Source organism: Gopherus evgoodei, chromosome 3, assembly GCF_007399415.2.
Source record: "Gopherus evgoodei ecotype Sinaloan lineage chromosome 3, rGopEvg1_v1.p, whole genome shotgun sequence".
Lineage (NCBI taxonomy): Eukaryota > Metazoa > Chordata > Testudines > Testudinidae > Gopherus > Gopherus evgoodei.
Window position 1 is genome coordinate 131,018,537 of NC_044324.1, and position 22,018 is coordinate 131,040,554.

Below are 22,018 nucleotides of genomic sequence, written 5' to 3' on the forward strand. Positions count from 1 at the left end.
GTGCGGCCACCTCTGCTGTCAGCAACAACCCCAGGGGCTGCGGCTTCCAGCCGGAGAAGCATCAGGTCGGGAGGGTGCCGCTGGCGGGAACCATTCCCGGCTGCCGGGGGTATCGCAGCGCTGCCCCCGCCCCACTGACTCCCCTCAGCAGCGCGCCAGGAGGTGGTGAGGCGGGAAGCAGAGCGCCCGGCCTCGCAGCTCCTCCCCCCGGCCGGCAGCGCCAGCCACCGCCTCGGCCCCGGAGCCGGAGGGCGCTCGCTCAGGGGGACTGGCTGAGCCTGGGGCTGAAGGGGCGGCGGGATGGACGCCGATTACCCCGCCTTCGAGACCCCGCTCTGCGGCGAGCTCAAGCGCTTCTGCCGCACGGTCAAGGAGACCTACAAGGAGATCAGCGAGGACCTGACCCCCTACAAGGATGATCGCTACTACCGGTAAGGGCTGGGGAGCGGCCAGCGCTGCGCCCACCCCCCGCAGGGAAGCACGGAGGGGCTGGGCTCCGGGGGCGGCCAGGCGCTTGCCGAGCTGCAGCCCCCCGGGGGCGGGGAGTGTTTGTTCTGCTTAGCGGGGGAACCCGAACGCAAGCCCAGATTGCCTTCAGCTGATTAAATACATGCCTGCCCCCCGCCAGCTGGCCTGCCCGGGCGGGGCCTGGAAGGACGTTTGCAGGCAGCTTGGCTAGGAGGAGAGGGGCGGCAGGCTCTGCCATGGCTGTGTTAAGGAAGGAAGGCTGTCGGGCCTCTACTGCCACATCTGCGTCGGGAGTTGATGGGGCTGGGTGATGTTTAGTCAGGAATCATGGCGGCGGTAACCTCCTAGACTACGTTGCTTAGTGGCTGTTTGGTCCGGGCAGCTGAACGAGAAAAGGCCATTTTAAATAGAGCACTGGAAAGTTGGGAGGGGTTTGCAAAGAAGCTCACCCTCTTGCAATTCCATAGGGTGAATAGGCTGACAGGAAAGATGCCGCCTCTCCAGGATCTCTCTGGTTCTACTGTATATGAATGAGTTCCTTCTACCTTCCTTCCAAAAAGATCCCAGGCCATTTTATTTCCTTGATTGCTGTGGAATAATTTATTTTCCATGACATGGAAGCACCCGATAAAGACCTTTGGTGATTGTGGGGGAAAAAGCATAGGTCAGGTTTTTTCACTGAGCCCAAATAAATTAATCATCCCCTAATATGGAACCATCTGCAGTAAGAGTCTATCTACCGGAACCACCCAAGAATTGGCCTTTGTCTAAAACTACCAATGCTGTAATCTCACTAATAAAACCTAAACAGAGATTTCCATAACACAGAAAGATGGATCCAAGCCTCCCAGGATCTTGAGCACTCTGGACAATGTAAAAGAGGTTCCCTACTATTTGTGAACTAGTCCATTATCTCTCCTTGAAAAGTGCTTTCTAGGAAAACCTCTGTGCAGAAGTTCCATCACCTGTTTCTCTGCTTTAAGTAGTATAAACTATTATATAATAGCTCTTTCTAGCCTATGCTTATCCCTATTGTATCTGAGCACAGTATGTGACTACATCTATTTAAATATTTGTACACAATGCACCAGATCCTCAGCTGGAGGTAAATCAGCATGGATCCTTTGACTTCAGTGGTACTGCACCCATTTTCACCAGCCAAGGATCGGGCCCATTCTATTTAAATTGTCACTACATCCACAGCAGCAGGAGCTGTTGAAAGCAGTACCAATGTCTGATAACTTGGCACCATCGATGCAGCCTGGCAGGATTTCATATAGCTGCATTTTTCCCCAACAAAACAGTGGCTCGTTGTTCCAAAACTTGGTTGTGGGAAATAATTAGAAATGGGGCAGAGGAAGGGCGGCAAACATGTCAACACTATAATTGTTACGTTAGTGTGTTGTCTGTGGCAATATAGTGCATATATGTAGACTCCAGCTGCTGGTTCTGCTAGGTTTTTGGATATGAGGCTCCTGATGGTCACTGTCTTGCAACATGTGTGATCACTTTTACTTGTGCAGAGTGAATACAATGTGGCTGTAAAAAGCTACAAGGCTGATTTGCAAAGGGGTAGATGAATATAGAATGTATGAGACAATGGGGATTTGGGCCTAGGGATAACAAACATGTGATATGAATAGAGCCTGAGAGATGGCTGCATCCATCCAGCAGCTGTGCTGCTTTGTTTTCAGTAGGAAACAGCAGCTCTCCAATATAAACTCTATTTAACCCCGTTTTGACCAACAGTATGTAGTAAGGGGCTTTCAATACTACATGGCAGAGACTATATTGGAATGGCCCAAATGTAGTTGTAGAGTTAATCTTGGGCTGCCATTTTCCAGTGCTATCATCTCCTGACAGTAGCAGCTATAAATGCTTGCACTGCTTGCTGTAGAACCAGTGGGATGAAAGATGCTATAGCAATGTAAAATGTTATGCTGTTACCTTTGTGGTTGACAGGGAAATAGCTTTCTGAATCAAGAATGATGCTCTGGGTTCTGCTGGTATTAGCTCTTCCAGAATAACGCAGCTGTACATTGCCTCTGAGGAAGCTGGGGCTTTAGTTCATTCAGGGCTCCTAGCCACATAAGTCTGCAGATCAAGAATACCTGTCAATTTCAAATCTTCCACATAGAAATATATTCCACTTGGTAAATATGAAAGGGGAGGCAGCATGGTCCAGTGTACATGGCACTGCACTAAGGACCTGGCTCTGTCACTGACCTACTGTGTGACTTTAGGGAAGTCACTTTACCCCATCTGTGTTTCAGTTTCCCCATCTGTAAAATATGGATAATTATACTTTGTCTCCTTTGCAAAGGATGGTGAGACCTATGGATGACTTGGGCTAAGTATTGTTACATTTATTGCTGAACCACTGGTTTTACATATGCTGTTTTTATCCACTATATATCTAGCAGTCCATTGTGCATGGCACTTTTCTCTTTTAGTTTCTTTAGATACAGCTTGCTTAATGAACTTTCATGAAACTCTTGTCCCCCAGACTAATTGGGGGAGGGAGAGGAAATTCAGAAGTCTTAAGCCTAGGTTTCTATATCATGCTGCATGGGGCTAAAAATGTAAATGTTAGCAAGTTAGTTTTGCCCAACTAATATGTATTTTGATTGTGCAACTGCATGGAGCCACTGACCACTGTGACCTAAGTCACTTGCACCATACTGGGGTGGAGACAAAACAATCAGCCATCTCCCAGGGCAATGAAGTTACAGCTATGTCTAGACTGGAAGCTCTTGAGGGCAAGAAATGCATTTTACTATATGCTTGTAAAGCACCATGTACATTTACAACATTATGTATGTGATACTTAATAATATTGTAAATAATATAATTGGTGTCACCTCTCATGGTATTTATAGAGACCTACTATACCTAGGCAGGGGTGGCTGTAGGTATTTTGCCGCCCCAAGCACCGCAGGCAAGCAGCCTTCGGCAGCTTGCCTATGGGAGGTCCCCGGTCCCACGGATTCTGCGCCAGCCTGCGGGAGGTCCGCCGAAGCCACGGGACCAGCAGACTCTCTGCAGGCATGCCGCCAAAGGCAGCCTGCCTGCCACCCTCGCGGCGACCAGCAGAGTGCCCCCCGCGGCTTGCCGCCCCAAGCATGCACTTGGCATGCTGGTGCCTGGAGCCGCCCCTGTACCTAGGGCCAGGTTTGCCAGAGAATGCTCAGTGCACTGGGGGAAGGAGGAGAAGATTGGTGGCTTACCATCATGTTTCCTTCTTCTCAATCTTGGAGACTGATGTGAGCCATACTGGCCTCCACACACGTTAGAGCAGCTTTAGGGTTGCTCTAACTGATGCCAATGAATAATGGCTCTCAAGAAGCCATTCCCCCTTCCACCCTGGCATGCTCCTTCTTGACCTTGGAATACCTCTGATGCCAGGTTGGAAGGCAGGAGCATAGCAACTGATGTACAGCTGGTAGTTGAAGATTCCCCTGTACTAGGAGGACCCTCTGCTGCTAACTAAAGGCAGCTTTAGAGCTTCCCGTAATGCACTGGGGATTTAGTAGAGGCTCTACATTTGTGCCCACTTAGAAAATCTCAACCATTATGTATGTTCAAAGCCAACTAGAAGACTTAGCCTCACAACAGAACTTATGTTAATTTCAGTGGGTGTTGAACAGCTAAATCCCATAGATGGTTTTGAAAATCCCAACTTTCATGACTAAATTTTGGAAGGGAATTTATAAATTAACTTGCACGGCTGTTTGGAGGAAATGGGAGAACCACCGTGCTTCAGATGGTAGTGTAGTGGCCAAATTATGCAACTCCACTGATGTCACAGCAGATCTATAACTAAAAGTAGCATTTGGCTTGATACTGAAAATCAATAATTCTAGGCGACATGCACTCATCATTATTGCCTAACCACCTTAGAAAGAGAAATTCTGTATGCCAAGTGCTCTCCCGATGCTGAGCTTTGTAATAATACCCAGAGATTAAGATAAATGACCTACAGTGAGACTGCAATATTTTTTTCTCTTTTAAATAAGACATCATTCTGTCCATCAAAAAGCAGTAGGCTCATATGTGACAGTTGTAGTTCATTCATTATTTTACTTAATGTAAAATGTCTCTTGTATGTGTAATGAAATAAAGAATGAATTATAGTTAGACTTGGACCACTGCTTATTGTTAAGGTTGTGCAACACTTCCCAGTATAAGAACCTATTTTCAGTTGCTTATAACTTGCCGAATATCAACCATTTGGGAAAATCTCAGTCAAAATGATTCAGGTGTTTTTGAGACTAAGGTTAGGCTCATCTATGACAAAAAGGCTCCCCCTTGGCAAATTTCAAGTCCCTATTCCAAAGTGTGGAGGTGCTAGAACTTCTCAAAGTAAAGGTGGCTGGGTTGGGTTCCCAGCTATGCGACATACTTCTTCTTTGACCTTATGCAAATCACTTAATCTGTCTGTGATTTATCCCCTTCTATAAAATAACAATAACATTTCTCTGTCTTTCAGGGGTATTGCAAGTATAAATCAATTAATGTTTGTGTGATACTGAAGGTGTACATAAATGAATCATAAAAGCTAGGACTGTGGAGCTTCTCTTCCCAACACAGTATAAATGCTCACAGATATTTTAAACATATTGTTCCATCACTTTCTCATCTCCAAGGTAGAAGGACTTGTTGAAAAACCTCAAAGGGAGTGGGAGCTGCAAGGCTGCATATTCCTGACCTAGTTACTTGAAAGTGTTATTTAGCAGTGCCATCCCAACAAAGGCCTGTTCTGGGTCAGAAATAGTCTCCTAGATCATTCTGAGTCCTCAGATCCTTATTCTGTGTTCTGGACTATCTATTTTTGTCCATTAAAATTCACAAACGTGTTCTCTCACTTATTTTGTGTTCCCAAATACTTATTCTGGGTAAAATTGAATCACTTCTTTTAATTGTATTCAAAATTATATCAACAGCAGAAGACAACTAAATAATCAACAATGCCATAAATCATAGTTCTAATTGCCTGTACAAATATCTACATTATTGGTCAAATTCATCCCTGGTATATTTCCGCTGAGTTCAGTAGAGTTACAGTAGGGATGAACTGGGTCCCACATGTCTGTAATAATCTAAATCGCACAGGCAGACAACTTAATATATAATGCTATCAATGATAAGGATGACCATAACATAAACACTACACTGTGTAAATAAACTGGCACAGGAAGTACTGGGCTTGTTTAAAAGATGTGATAAGTCTTTATTATACACTAGCTTGTGCTGCCTGAACCATCATGAATTGTTGGTGTAATGCACGTGGTTCGTCCTGAGATGAACTATCTTATGTAGATGATAAACCTCAAAGCCGGGGAGTACTTTGAACTTTATCCTGGCATAGACAGCAGGTTGACATTTTATTAATATATTACTAGATACTTGCTATTATTAAAAGCAAAGAGTAGTACGAAACATAGTTTATCAAGTCCCTAAACTCACCCTATCTACCCCCATGTCTCTCTGCTTAGTGGGTCTTTGACAGCCTTTGCTGTCCAGTCTCTCAGAAGACTCAACAGATAAGCATTGACATTTGTGCAAATGATTGTTCATAAAGCAATAGTATATGCAATATTGTTATATTTTTAGTAGTGTGTTGAAAACAATAGATAGGCTTTAATTTGCAACTACTTGTAATCTGACTAGATTCTCTGTAACATGGCACATTAAAAACATTTTCACCTCCTGTACACCGAAGCTGGTCCCAATGTGACAACAGTGTTGACACTATCTTACTATTGAAAGAGCTATTCAAAACTCATTCAAAAAACAGGATGCTGTCTCTAAGGTGAAGTGATGCTTCCATGAACTAAACACACAAAGACTCAAAATATAAGATGTGTCAGTCCTATACCTTAGATCAGAGGTGGGAAAACTATGCCCGCAGGCCATATCCGGCCTGCAGGACCATCCTGCCCGGCCTCTGAGCTTCCGGCCGGGGATGCTAGCCCCCAGCCTCTCCCCTGCTGTCCCTTGTCCCCTGCAGCCTCAGACTGCTGCGCTACCAGTGCTCTGGTCTGCTGCTCCTGCTGGGCAATGCGGCGGTGTGGCTGTGAGCACTTGCTCCTCTGAGTGGCATGGTAAGGGGGCAGGGGATCCCGGGGGCAGTCAGGGAGCAGGGGGGGTTGGATGGGGTGGAGGTTCTGGGGGGGGCGATCAGGGGACTGGAAACGGGGGTTGGATAGGCGTGGGAGTCCTGGGGGGCCTGCCAGGGGGTGGGGGTGTGGATAGGGTTGGGGCAGTCAGGGGACAGGGAGCAGGGGGGCTGGATAGGGGTGGGGTTACGGGGGCCGGTTAGGGATGTGAGGTCCCAGGAGGTCAGGGGACAAGGATTGGTGGGGCAGTTGGATGGGTCAGGGGCTATGAGGGGGGCGGGAAGTGGGAGGGGGAGCCTTCGCTACCCGGCCTTCCATACAGTTTCACAACCTCAATGTGGCCCTCGTCCCAAAAAGTTTGCCCACCCCGCCTTAGATGAATAGGTTTGATTAAACCTCAAAAACACTTCACTTTTTGCTTTCTAAATATATCATTAATTTTAATGCAATAGCTCGTGCCATTAATCCCTAACTTTCACTAGCAATACAAGTGGATGCTACTTGAAAGCTGATAGGCAAACTCAACAGGTGTGTTCAGTGCCAGTTTGCAGCAGCAGATAAAGATTATACAGAATCTGACTCAAAAGATGGTAGGTAAATCTTATCCTGCCAGTTCTAAGGAATGATGATGATGAAGGCTGCATCACATGACTTGTTCAATATATCTCTGTCCTGACCTTCAAGACTCTCTGTTACTACAGTTCTGTGCATCTCCTGAAAACACAAAGCCTATGATGTTAGATTGCTGTGTAATTTTGTGATATGGAAAATGTCCCCTCGCAACCAGAGTGAGATAATCAAACTCATTTTACTTGTGGCCCCAGCCAGTTTCAAACCCAGATTTTTACAGTAGAAAAGCAAGTGCATTTAATGTACTTTGTCACCTAGCCTGCACTCAGTTACCCTATTGTAAAAAGGGTGTGCATGGGCAACTCTCATTGCCTAGTGTTCTATAGTGCATATGGGAGATCTGGTTTTAACTTCCAGTCCTGGCCACGTTTGCTTAAATGGCAAAACTTCCATTGTTTTCTACAGGATCAGGATTTCACTTGTAGTCTTTAATTTGCTAGCCAGTTAGGGTATATCTACATGACAAGCAGAAACCCGCAACAGCAAGTCTCAGAGCCTGGTCTACAAACTCAGGCTGGTGCTATTGCACTAAAAATATCAGTGTAGATGTTTGGACTCCGGCTGGCGTTCAGGCTCTGAAGCTCACCCTCTCTCCTTAAGCTTCAAAACCTGAGCTTCACCAGAGATTGAATGTCTACACTGCTAATCATAGTGTGAGGCCAGGTCTGTAGACTGCTCTCTGAGACTTGACGCTATGAGTTTTTGCTTGCTGCATAGATGTACCCTTAAGGTCTTGGAGTACTGTCAAAATCCTGGAGAGGTAGGAATGTCTCATATCATTTAAACACAAGTGACTCAATCCTCAGTTGTTCTGTTTGGTGCATCTGGGAAAGAGGACTACCTGTATAAATGAAACAGGCACATGATTATTTGCAGAATTGGGGCTTTAGTCTGTAAAATCAGTCCTGCCAGATGTAGTAGGAATTCCTGATGTTACTTTGGTATTCGCTTCAATAAAAAAAAAATTTTAAGAAGCAAAGTAGCTTCAGAAAGGTGTAAGTATAAGGAGTCCGTCTGCTGGCTTAGTTCCTGACAGATCCAAGTGCAGGAGCAATTTCAAAAGCTAGAGGAGGCTTAGTGTGTCATATATGTGACACTCTTAATTCTGGAGAGGTGGTAGGCTCAGCTTGCATCACTCTGCAGTGCCTCCAGCAGCCAGTTCCTGGAGCGGAATTTAGAGCAGTTACAAGAAGCTCTTTGTCCTGTAGAATAGCTTTGGCAACTTTCTAACATATAGTGCATAGCAGTGTAGGGAGTATGATAAAAAGAGGCATGTGGTGTTTTAAGTAAGTTATATAACATCAAAGTGTGCAGTATGCCAGGTCTTGATCCAATTCCCATTGATGTCACTCCTCTACTTGGGTCTGCCACTGACAAACCGTCTAAGCAGTGAGCTCTTAGATATTACTACTGACGTGCCTCAGGTGCCTTGTGAGACATGATGCTTAAGCTCAAAGGCCGTTGACTTTCCACTGACTTCACTGAGGCAAGCTCAGGCTCTTAAGCAGCTAAACCTTTTCTAGTGTTTTTTATAGATAGCACAGATCTAAATCAGCATTGTATTACTCCAGTTGTCAGCTGATGTAACTCCCTAAAAATCAATGGATTTCCACTGGTATGAGCCTGGAGTAACATAATGCTGAGTCAAGCCCTACATATTTAATAATGGCTAAACTATTCTCTTCTAACCTATTTTAAAATAACATTGGAGCAGAGATAATTAGGAACATACATGTAGAAATATAAATGATTAAGAATTCTGTTTGATTGAGTACTTTAAACAGCCCTGTTGTTTTATTCTAAAACGTCATTACTCTGTGCAGTTAACAGTTTAAAATAGGATCATGAGCCAGGAGGGGGAAATCTTGGAGGTCAACTAACAGACCAATACACCTTCTCCTGTACTGCAACTGTTTAGTTGCATTCCTTGTGGTTATGTTTACTTAACACGCTTAAGGACTTGTCTATGCTTAGAGTGCTACAGCTGCATGCTTTAGTGCAGGGGTCGGCAACCTTTCAGAAGTGGTATGCCAAGTCTTCATTTATTCACTCTAACTTAAGGTTTCGCGTGCCAGTCATACATTTTAACCTTTTTTAGTAGGCCTCTTTCTAGAAGTCTATAATATATAACTAAACTATTGTTGTATGTAAAGTAAATAAGGTTTCAAAATGTTGAAGCTAAATTTAATTTTAAATAAAGCTTCAACATTTAAAATGCAGAGCCCCCAGACTGGTGGCCAGGACCCAAGTAGTGTGAGTGCCTCTGAAAAATCAGCTCGTATGCCACCTTCGGCACCTGTGCCATAGGTTGCCTACCCCTGCTCTAGTGCTTAGCGAAGATGCTACGTATACGGACAGAAAAGCTTCTCCCGTCATCAGCATAGGCACTCCATCTCCCCCACAGGCGGTAGCTATGTCAATGGGCAAAGCCCTCCTGTCAACATAGCGCTGTTTACACCAGAAGTTAGGGTGGTATAACTGGATCACTCAAGGTGTGGATTTTCCACAGCCCTGAGCGACGTAATTATACTGACATATGTTTGCAGTACAGACCATGGCTGAGTATATATAGATATCACTATCAGCCAGGTCTACACTACTTACATTAGTATAACTACATAGCTTAGGGATGTGAACAATTCACACTCCTGGGCCACGCAGTCATAATGACCTAATCCCCGATGTAAACAGCACTAGCTTGATGGGAGGGCTTCTCCTGGAGGTGGATTAACTACACTGAGGAGAGAAGCTCCCTCATGGGCATAGTAGCATCTGTGCTAACACTGTGCAGCTGCATTGCTGCAGCTTTAAGTGTAGGTCTGCTCTCAGCTTTGTTCTGGAGTTACAATTTGAGGCTTGGCCCTGATATACAAGCATAAGTTTGTAGCATAGAACTATGTTGCTCGGGGTGTGGAAAATCTGCAGTGCTGTTAAGTGTAGACAACCCCAGCACTTGCTCCTGCTGGTAGGTCAGCATTACTGACGGGATGCTGTTAGCCCCGACAGCTGCTAGAAGAGGAGAGTATCCCTTGATCATTAATGCTAATGTATGCAACCCCCACCACCATGCCTGGTACCCCAGGTACACATAGACAGTGGCGGTACCCATCCTGGGACAGGTTGAACTGTGTGTGCTGCCGCTGAGCCCACAGGTTCTGCTCTCAATGCTGGCCTGTCTCTGTGCCCCCCGCTCTGCAGCCCTGTTCTGCTGCGTGCCCCGGAGTCCTGCTGCTGCTCGCGCTGTGTGGACACCAGGGGCCCAGCCTGGCTGCAGCTCTAGGGGCTGCCACAGTACCAAGGCTGAGTGTGGCCCTGAGGCCATGGCGCGAGTCACAGCAGCTGAGGGCAAGGCGGCGCAAGTCCCGGTGCTGCAAGAGGCTGGAGTCATATCCAGGAGGTTGCTGCGTGTGGGCACATGGTGGTGGCAGGGAAGCAATGGATATGGTTGCAGGTGAACAGGAACCTGCCCTTCTGTGCCTGGAGCCCCTGGGTGCGGGCGGAGCTGCGGCCACACTAGGGTGACCAAATGTCCCAATTTTATAGGGACAGTCCCAATATTTGAGCTTTGTCTTATATAAGTGACTGTTACCCCCACTTGAGCATCGCCAGGTGTCCAGTTTTTGACCAGAATGCCCAGTCGAAAAGAGACCCTGGTGGCTCTAGTCAGCATCGCTGACTGGGCTGTTAAAGGTCCAGTTGGCATGGCTGGTAGGCTCCTTACCTGGCTTTGCATGGCTCCCCAGAAACAGCAACATGTCCCTCCGCTGCCCTGAACACTGGCTCCGCAGGTCCCATTGGCCAGGGACTGTGGCCAATGGGAGCTGCGGGGGTGGTGCCTGTGGGCAGAGATAGTGTGCACCACACGGAGCTGCCCCTATGCCTAGGAGCCAAGGGACATATCACTGCTTCTGGGGAGCCCCCTGAGGGGTAAGCACTGCCTGAAGCCCTCTCCCTGCACCCTCCTGTACCCCAATACCAGCCCTGAGCCCCCTTTCACACTCTGAACCCCTCATTCCTGGCCCCACTCTGGAACCCACACCCCAGCCATAGCCTTCACCCCTCCTGCACTCCCAAGCCCCTGCCCCAGCCCAGTGAAAATGAATGAGTGGGGTTGGGGAGAGCAAGCAACAGAGGCGGGGTGTTCAGTTTTGTGCCATCCTGATTAGGATCATAGATTATTAGGGTTGGAAGGGACCTCAGGAGATCATCTAGTCCAACCCCCTGCTCAAAGCAGGACCAATCCCCAAATGGCCCCCTCAAGGATTGAGCTCACAAGCCTGGGTTTAGCAGGCCAATGCTCAAACCACTGAGCTATCCCTCCCCCTTAGAAAGTTGGAAACCTACCACCTGGCCATGCCCCTGTGTTTTCACACTTATCTGGTCACCCTAGTCCACACTAGGCCTAAGGCACCGAGTTAAGTGGACCCAGTTTCCTACCCTTTAGTTCAAGTAGTGCCAACACCCGTGTGGCCCTGAGGTGATGGGGTGGGGCTCGCTGATTGCCGCTCACATGGGCGGGCCAGGCCGGCGTCCCGTAGGCTGGGGGCGGGGGCGCATGGATGGATGGCGTGAAGTAATCACGGTGTAGTTTCCTGTCCCCGTCCGGCCCCCGTAGCGCCTCACTACCCCGGTAGGTGCGCACAGAGGACCTGTTCCCCCTCCCCTAGGAACAAGAGTTGGGCAAGAGCCTCGGGGCTGTGGCGCTGTTACGTCTTGGTGTCACGTGACAGATCCCAGCGTGACGTGGCGGTTGGATGACGCATACGGAAGCGCTGCGGCTGCCCCTGATTCTGCCAGGGGCGGTTGTGAGGCTGCGGCGGGCGCCCGAGTCTGTTACTGGAGGAGACGCCACCAGTGCGCATGCGGCTCGGAGATGGAGCTGTGAGTGGGGGGCGCGGGGAGGGGGTGTCTCGGGCTCCGGGCTGTGCCCAAGGCGGGGCGGTCCCTCTGCCTCCCCCCACAGTCCCCCCCTCCTGGTCCTTACCCTGGGCGCTGGGTCCAGGTGTTGCCCCCCGCCCCGTGAATGACCCCTCCCCTTGCCGCACCGGTAGGCAGCGTTCCCGAACCTGCGCAGAGCCCCTCCCCCCAACACACGGGGATGGGGGACTCGGGCAGGCCTGTGCTAGGGCCTGTGCCCTACTCAGGCCAGAGTAAATGTTCCCCACGGTCCCTTCTGGCCTTGTGCTCTGTGACCCTCCCTGTGGTGTGTCGTTTCCCCCCCGCCAGCCAGCCAGCCCCGGGAGCGCGTTCAGCAGCCTCGCAGCTGGCTCCTGCGGGGATGTAGCGGGGAAGCCAGGTGACCAGCGGGCTCCCCGCGGGCTGTGGGGCAGGCAAGGAGTGTAGCCTTGGAAACGCTGCTTTAGCGCACTGCCTGCTTCAGTGCGAGTTCCCTCCTTAATGTGTGTCCCCAGACATCCCTCTGGAGGCTGTTGCGACCTTGGGTGGGGGTGGCTCTTGTTCAGTGGGGCTGTGTGGTTAAGAAGTTTTAGTCCTGTTGGCCTGCTTGACAGGCAGTGAGAGGAGGTGTGATTGGGTGGGAGAAGGAGAAAAGCTGTTGTGTTGGATGATTTAAGTTGTCCCTTTAGCATTGTGTTTTTAAGTGTCCTGAAAGGTGTCCAGAGCCTTGGATGGGTGCCCTTTTGGTGTGGGGCTGTTTTTAGATAGAAATGAAAGGAAAAGGCATAGGAAACATCATCTAAATCAGATCAGGCATTGGACCTAACTTCTAGTTAAATAGTAACTTGATCCTCGAGGTCAGTGTTTCTCAGCCTTTTTGATACCAGGGACTGGCTTGCTGCCTTCCTAAACCGTGTAGTTTTGTGTCCTCGTCTGCCCCCCATAGCCCGCTTGAGCCTCGGGGACTGGTGCTGGTCCACGGACTGGTGGCTGAGAAGCACTGCCCAGGTGAATGCGGATCTCTTAGGAAGGCTGCTTTGGTTGAAGGGCCTGCCAAAGTGTTTGAAGATGTATTAGATGTGCAGTTATAGGTTAGTTTGCTGTTAAATTCTAAGGCGGTTCTGATTTTTGTGTTTACCTGCATATGCTGTTTTCTGTGTGCAGACTTTATTCGGGAATTAAGAGTAGAATGTTTGCTACTCTAGGCAAACTTGGAATGTCACAATCATGAATTGTCAGGTTTGTATTAGAGGCGATATAATGTTTAGCAGTACTCGCTCATTTGGAGACAGGTCTTGATTTTGACAGTCATATAACAAACATTGTGTTGAAAGCCTCTTTCCTTTGTTGAAGGATTTTTCATTATGTGTTTCAGGCTAGGTCTATGCTATAAACTTACATTAGTATAACTATCGCTCAGGGGTGTGAAAAATCCTACTACCACCACCAACTCCGCAGCTCCCATTCGCTGGGAATTATGGCTAATGGCAACTGTGGGGTCAGGCAGCACGCGGAGACTCACTGCTCCCCGGCCCAGGACCGCAGAGACATGCCAGCTGCTTCTGGGAGCGGTGTGGGGTCAGGACAGTCGGGAGGGGAGCCTGCCTTAGCCCTGCTGCACCTCCGAACTTTTAGCGGCTGGAGATCGCAATCGACTGGCAGAAACTCTGGGATCGACCAGTCAATCACGATCCATTCAACAGTGCAGAGAAACTACACAATGGTTTGGGGGGAAGGTGAAGAACTCTGTACCCAATTAAAGTTCTAGAAATTATTGTAGACTGTAACTTATGTTAATTTGAATTTAGCTGAGGAGGAGGAGTTATTTCTACTCTTTTGAAAAATGCTGTAGAATGTTATTGATTTACAAGTGACTAGGATGTCTATTTTTACCCCTTAAAGGAAAAATGGTACCTCCAAAGCTAATGTCTGCTAGCACTATGCTGAGCTAGCTGTAAGTTCAACATTAATTTAAATTCCACAATGTAAACTTCTGAATTGCCAACACCACTTCCTGTCAGCATGTAGGTACTCCTTAGCGTGTTAATACTATTCAGCTACTAACATAGCCTGACTCTACTTGAGCTCCAGCAGCTTTACAGCAAATGTCTTTAGAGCTGGTTGCTAGTGTTTATTATTAGATAATACATGTTTAGAAGGTGCCCCATGGCCAAAGGCCTCTGGACCTCCAACTCACAGAATATACAAAATAAGCAGCCAAAGTAAATTACACTTTTGTGGCAATGCAGAAAAGTAATTTTGAGCCCCATAACCTGCAAAGTTTTTCAGATATCCTCCCCTCCACTTGTCTGGCAGGTTGATCTTAATGACAGTTGCCTGTTAGTATACATAACCTGCTGCATTATTATCCATAAATTCACTATAACCATATTACAGTATCTTGGATTTTCCATTGAAATCTGCAACTTGGGACAAGACTTTCAGTGGCTTGGTGACTGGCTGTAGTTGGATAATTATATTTTTTATACTCAAATATTCCCAAAAATTGATCTCTTAAGAGAACCTTTGTTGACTGCCCAAACTGTAAGTTCACTCTCTGTTCTAGACGCTAAAATAGAGTAACACAGAAAAGGAGATAGGGTGGAGAGTTGCTGTAGTCTTGTATCTGTCAGTGACCAGATAACAAGGATAGGTTGGCCTGCTGGAAGTAAGTAGGGATCCTTATTAAAATGCCTTCCTCAGACTACTCAAGTTGTGGACACTGATAGAAACTTTACGGCAGGAATAGTGTGAGATCACAGCTGCTCTTTCATGGAATGGGAAAGATTATTGGTAATGTTTCCTCCCAAGATGATAGTACCAAATCCACTACTAATTTCATGGTGGGCAGTTTAGGCAAGTATTAAGCACCTCTGTACTGACTTTGATATTTATCTTGTTGCCTCAATCTAACTTTATCACATTTCTAGGCTCCTTTTTGTCCTTCTCCTTCATTTAACTCTGAGCTACTCTTGGTTGGCCTTAGTTCTTCCTTCGGTCTTAGTTCTTCCTTCAGCCCCAGTGAAAAAACACACCCCTGAGTGCTGCAAGTTTCAGCACTGTAAAGTGGCAGTGTAGACGGTGCACCAGTGCTGGGAGCTACTCCCCTCATGGGGATGGGTGGTTTTTTACAGCACTGGGAGAGCTCTCTCTTAGCCCTTTGCCACGACTACACAGCCTCATTATAACGTTGCTAGTGAAGACATATCCATAGTCTCCGTTAGTGACCAAGATTTTAATAACTTCCTTTCCTCCTTCCCAGCCTTTTTTTTTAACTTTGGGTATGTCTACATCTACAATTTTGCAGCGCTGGTTGTTACAGCTGTATTAGTAAAGCTGTATAGGGCCAGCGCTGCAGAGTGGCCACACTTACAGCAACCACGCTGCAAGTGGTGTTAGATGTGGCCACACTGCAGTGCTGTTGGGCGGCTTCAAGGGGGGTTCGGGGAACGCGAGAGCAAACCGGGGAAGGAGACCAGCTTCGCCGCGGTTTGCTCTCGCGTTCCCCGAACCCCCCTGCAAACCGCAGGGAAGGAGACTTGCTTGCTCGGGGATTCGGGGAACACGAGAGCAAACCGCAGGGAAGGAGACCTGCTTGCTCGGGGATTCGGGGAACGCGAGAGCAAACCGGGAAAGGAGACCAGCTTCGCTGAGGTTTGCTCTCGCGTTCCCCGAACCCCACTGCAAACCGGGGAAGGAGACCTGCTTGCACGGAGGTTCGGGGAACGCGAGAGCAAACCGGGGAAGTAGACCAGCTTCGCCGCGGTTTGCTCTCGCGTTCCCCGAACCCCCCTGCAAACCGCAGGGAAGGAGACCTGCTTGCACAGGGGTTCGGGGAACGCGAGAGCAAACCAGGGAAGGAGACCAGCTTCGTCGCGGTTTGCTCTCGCATTCCCCGAACCCCCCTGCAAACCGGGGAAGGAGACCTGCTTGATTACCAGACGCTTCCTCAGGTATGCTGGGATACCTGCTTATTCCACGGAGGTCAAGAAAAGCGCTGGTAAGTGTCTACACTTGATTACCAGCGCTGGATCACCAGCGCTGGATCCTCTACACCCGAGACAAAATGGGAGTACGGCCAGTGCTGCAAACAGGGAGTTGCAGCGCTGGTGATGCCCTGCAGATGTGTACACCTCCTAAGTTGCAGCGCTGTAACCCCTCACCAGCGCTGCAACTTTGTGATGTAGACAAGCCCTCAGTCTCACTGATAGATACAACCATTTCAAAAGCTGTTTCCTCCTTTGTGATTTTGATGTCCTCATTTAACATGTGATGCCAATCTCTGTTTGATTTATTTTATTATCCTTTATCCACCTGAATGTTTTTGTACATTTATAAAATTCTGTTTGTTATTTGCAACATGCCCAGAATCAATGGTGATACCTCTAGTATATGAAACAGCCATTAACTGATCGTGGAATAAGACCAGTTATTCTTAGTTGGAGAGAACTGAAACCCTTAAAAGAAGGAAGGAATGAAAAAGTGATTGAAATGGATAGTCCAAAGTTCATATTTTGTGTACAAAGGCTAAGTGGACTGAGTCTAGAAAAATTAGAAATTCTAAAGTATATTGATTAATAATGTTGCCAGCTAGGACAAGAAAAAAACAGTGGAAGAGGAGCTGATACAAGTGAATAGAAATGCATAGAGTGTCATTGTATGTGGTCAAACCAATTTACCAAACAGCTTCTAACCAAGGCCAATACAAAAGTGGGTGATGAGGGCAAACGGTCCAGGCTCAGCATTCTGCTGAAAAGCCAAGTGTGCATCTCCTATCAGCCCTCCCTGGCTGTTGCTGTGGTGAAAGGCAGCATAGACATGCATGCCTTAGTATTTCCCGCAGTGTGCTGCCACTGGGCCTTGAGGGTATGGGAGCATCTTTCTTTATAGGGTTTGACTGGGAGGTGTATGATTTTAAAAATAGAGCTCCCCTTCCCTTTCTTGGCCTCGGTGTGTGTCATTTTTACTTGAACACGCAAGTTCCTGGCTGCTCTGAAAGATGGGAATCGCCATTCCCATGAGACTTGGTAGATCTCTGCTCTCCTGGTGGGAGACAGGGGTTTTGTTCATTGGTCTGCCCTTTATGAAGCATCTAGACAGGTAAAATACTGGCTACAACTGTACTTTCCTGAACAATTTCAGTTGCGATTGGTGAGAAAGCAGGTATTTCTGAGCTTTGTTCGTGACAGTGTGTAGACTTAGTAGTTTGGTATGGGAATACAGAGCATCTCACCTCCAGATCATCTCTCTTAAATCTGACCCAGCCTGGGTTGGCCTGTTCAGTTTGTGGTGAACAGATGCAGTATTACCTAATCCATCTGCTTAAAAATCCTGAGACTTTTTAAAAGTGGATTGTTTGCTTCTGATTTTGCATCTTTAGGACTTCACATTTTTAAACTCTTCTCTGTAACCATAAGAGCAAGAAATTTAGTTTACATTAAAATATCAGCTTTCATTCTTTTTGTCACAGGAGCCAGGAGCTGGAGCTTTAAAAAAAACCACAAAATATTGTGAGACTTTTGGTAAAATCATGAGAACTGGTAGCAATGTAGGTCTCTGCTTCACAGTTTGATGCTCTTTTTAGATGTATTATCAGAGGCCTATGATTGAGTCTGTATGTTGCTCAGATTTCTTCATCCTGAATTCAAGGCTCTGTACAACTTTTTTCTGCTCTCATTTTCTCGTCATCTTACTCCTTTCACAGAAGTCCCCATTTATGTTTCCTTTATTTCCACCTTCTGTTCTCATCTTCATGTCTTCTTCTATGCTTCCCCTTTTGCTTAGAACAGTCTTTCTTGTGTTTCAGCCCCACTTCACTGAAATACTTCCTTATGTACAGAACATTTATTTTCAAAGCCTTTAAGTGATAACTCACCTGTAACGGAAGTTTAAATTATTTTCAATAAACATATTGGTGAAAGATGTGAAAACCGCTCACACTGTATGCTTAATGCCCTGTGCTCCCCAAGAGAAGTAGCTCCCTTCTCAGTATTTGCTGTGTCTCACAGTATTTGCAGTGTTCCTCTTTCTCCCCAAGTAGTTTTTTGTCATTTTGTTGTATTTTTAGTACAAGATTGTAAGTTCCTCTCTTCTCAGCAAAGCCCATGTTGCCTTATTCATCTGTAAAATACTCTGTACACCTATGACACCATCTAATAATGAGTGAACATAAAAATTGAGCTATCATTTGTAGAAGTGGTTTCTGCAGGGCAGGGCGGGGAAACATGCACTGTTGCTGCCTACATTATCTCTGTCCTATGAGTAAATAAAGGACCTAAATGTCCTCGGTTGTCAAGCCAGCTCCATGACTATTGTGAGTGAAGAGTCTTGTTATTTTACCTGAGGACTGTGGATACTCAGAAGAATGTAAGTTTTAGCTGCATTTTGCATCCATGTTAAATGCTTTGAAATCTCTGCTGAAATGGAGATAAAAGTATGCATATGAAGAAATAATAAAACAATGTTTTCTGTGATCCTGATATTACCTGCTTCAGAGTATTCTGCAACTGTCTAAGTAGCTACCTGTTATGATGCATGTTTATTTCTTTCCCAATACAGTCTAAGAAATATCCAATGTAAGACGTTCCTAATTATGCAAGAAATTCTGGGCAACTTGTAGAACTGAAAGCCCTTGGAAAATTACAAATAGCACAACATTGTGTCGTATCTATTCATATCAATTCAATATACACCCATATAAACAGCTTTAAACCAGTATAAGTGTGCCCATACAAAAATTTGTTCTGACTTAGCTAAACTGGTCAAGTTAAATCAGTGCAAAAACTGTATGTAGTTTAAATGAGAAACTTAAACAGTTCTAACTTAAAAGGACATTGTCAATTTAAAAATCACACTTGTCTAAGAAACTTGTGACTATTGTTGCAAGTGAAGATTTATGTATCTGAAAGGTCAGAGAAATATTTTTCTTAGGTACTTTTATTGTTTGTGCATTTGACAACTTCCTATGGATAGTTAGTTTTCACTCTTTTCCCTGTATAGTCAGCCAGTTTCTCCTGAATAGCAACAGGAGAGACAGACACGCTTAACAGGCTTTGGACTGCCAGTGCAAAGTGCTACCACAAGAATCTCGTAAAGCCAGTTTGTGCAAACTTACAGTGTGGACAGTGACTCATTTGCATCCCTCCTTACACCTGCATCTTTGTTCTAAACCTGACTAATTCTTGATTTTCCCTGTAAGTGAACTAAAACGAGCAGATAAGTTTCAGCTGTTTAAAACGTCACATCTCAGAAAGCATTTTATTAAATACAGTATCCGCATTACAGTTGGAATTGCAAGAGTTAAGACATCTTTTCCAGGAAGTGCTTTGTGGACTAATGATGTCCACAGAACACAGTTTGAGTATACTGTATTCCTCATGATTAAAGGTGCCTTAATATTCTTAAAATTTATTAAGCCCAAATCTGTGATTCATGTTGCTGTGACATGAACACTTACATACGATTTTGAGTCAAATAGTATTTCCTTAGCATATTGGATCAAATTGTAGAAGTAGTTGCCAGTGCACATATACTGTACAGAAGCCTGAGCATCCTTAAGCTGGATGCAGCCCTGGATAGGGCCTGAATTGAAATACACATCTGAATTGCAGATTGAACCCATCTTTCTAATAGGCTGAACACTCCAAACTTTGGGAAAGATCAGATTTGGATCCAGAGTCTGAACCTACACATCTAGCAGCATCCAGGTCTGGGGTTTGTCTCATCCCATTATATAGATGAAGTTCCAGGGTCATATTAATACAAAAGGGGTGGAAAGCTGACTATTTACACATATCTCAGTTAAGCGATACAGGTCATCAGCATCAGCTTTCACTCTTATGGTTAGAAATATGGTATCCTCACAATACCCTGTGTGTGTCTGTATATCAGATAGTTGAGCTCAAATATAGAACTTTTTTCTGTCTGGGAGGAGTTGAGGAGGAGACTCTTTCTCACACTTAGATCCTAGGATAGCAGAAAATGCTTTTGGTGTGAAAGGAATGGTAACTGCTGTTTAAAGTACTGGAATAAGAAAAACTGGAGAAAGGGGTAAAAAGTGAGGTGGAAAAGTGTGCAGATGATACTAAACTGCTCAAGATAGTTAAGACCAATGCAGACGGTGAAGAACTTCAAAAAGATCTCACAAAACTAAGTGATTGGGCAACAAAATGGCAAATGAAATTTAATGTGGATAAATGTAAAGTAATGCACATTTGAAAAAATAACCCCAACTATACATAGAATATGATGGGGGCTAATTTAGCTACAGCAAATCAGGAAAAAGATCTTTGCATCATTGTGGATAGTTCTCTGAAGACGTCCAAGCAGTGTGCAGAGGCTGTCAAAAAAGCAAACAGGATGTTAGGAGTCATTAAAAAGGGGATAGAGAATAAGAAAGAAAATATATTATTGCCGTTATATAAATCGATGGTACGCTCACATCTTGAATACTGTGTACAGATGTGGTCTCCTCATCTGAAAAAAGCTATATTGGCACTAGAAAAGGTTCAGAGAAATGCAACTAAAATGATTAGGGGTTTGGAACGGGTCCCATAGGAGGAGAGATTAAAGAGGCTAGGACTTTTCAGCTTGGAAAAGAGGAGACTAAGGGGGGATATGGTAGAGGTATATAAAATCATGAGCGATGTGGAGGAAGTAGATAAGGAAAAGTTATTTACTTATTCCCATAATACAAGAACTATGAGTCACCAAATGAAATTAATAGGCAGCAGGTTTAAAACAAATAAAAGGAAGTTCTTCTTCACACAGCACACAGTCAACTTGTGGAACTTCTTACCTGAGGAGGTTGTGAAGGTTAGGACTATAACAGCATTTAAAAGAGAACTGGATAAATTCATGGAGGTTAAGTCCATTAATGGCTGTTAGCCAGGATGGGTAAGGAATGGTGTTCCCAGCCTCTGTTTGTCAGAGGGTGGAGATGGATGGCAGGAGAGACATCACTTGATCATTACCTGTTAGGTTCAGTCCCTCTAGGGTACCGGGCATTGACCACCGTCGGTAGAAAGGATACTGGGCTAGATGGACCTTTGGTCTGACCCAGTACGGCCGTTCTTATGTTCATGTTCTTTAGTGTGCAGTATTTTCAACCTCTAACCACTTAGAAAAAAATTCATGAGAGTTGGTGACACTGAGTGTGCATGGCTGGAAGGAAACTGTTATGCTTGCTCTGTAAAAGTGCATCATTGATGGATTCTTCTTGGTATTCCACATTGCCACAGAAATTGTTTTAATTTTTTTTATTATAAGTGAGGACTGGCTGATGCAGTCTCTTTTTACAAGTGCCATTACTGAGTGCTAATTCTGGGCTTTCTTTTGCTTCCTGCAGGTTAGCACCAATGCGACTGTATACACTGTCCAAACGACACTTTGTCCTGGTCTTTGTTGTATTCTTCATTTGTTTTGGTTTGACAGTCTTCATAGGAATTGCAGGTAAGATTATTAATGTCTTTTTTTAAAAACTATGGCTGTTTCTATACCTTAACTTGTGTAAATAACTAAGGGCTGGTCTAAACTGGGGTGGGGGATCATCTAAGATATGCAACTTCAGCTACGTTATTTGTGTAGCTGAAGTCCAAGTATCTTAGTTTAATTTACCTAGTCATTCTCACGGTGGCAAGTCGACTGCAGCGGCTCCTCCGTCTACTCCACTTACTCCTCCTGCCGAGGTGGAGTACGGGCATTGATTCGGGGATTGATTTATCGCATCTAGATGAGACGCAATAAATCGATCCCCGATAGATCGATTACTATCCGGCAGGTAGTATAGATGTACCCTTATTCTCCACAGATTTGCTCCATTATTAATGAGGCTAGTGCCTTGAGATCTCTGGGGCTGTACATAGCTGCAAGTCTGCATCTGGTGTTTACAGGTTTTTTCTTACATA

General features: G+C 45.8%; 1 protein-coding gene across 3 annotated transcripts in view; it reads left to right on the forward strand.

Moving 5' to 3' along the window:
• The first annotated feature begins 229 nt into the window (after positions 1–229).
• The window catches only part of TMEM181 (transmembrane protein 181), a 68,157-nt gene continuing 46,368 nt past the window's right edge, over positions 230–22,018 (forward strand). For 2 of the 3 annotated variants that reach the window (XM_030556659.1, XM_030556660.1), the window contains exons 1-2: positions 230–431; positions 21,460–21,563. In XM_030556659.1, coding sequence (XP_030412519.1) covers positions 301–431; positions 21,460–21,563 — 235 coding nt within the window. In that variant the 5' untranslated portion in view covers positions 230–300. Of the gene's footprint in view, positions 432–11,968; positions 12,099–21,459; positions 21,564–22,018 lie in introns of those variants that run through there. The other variant, XM_030556661.1, reaches the window with a different exon arrangement.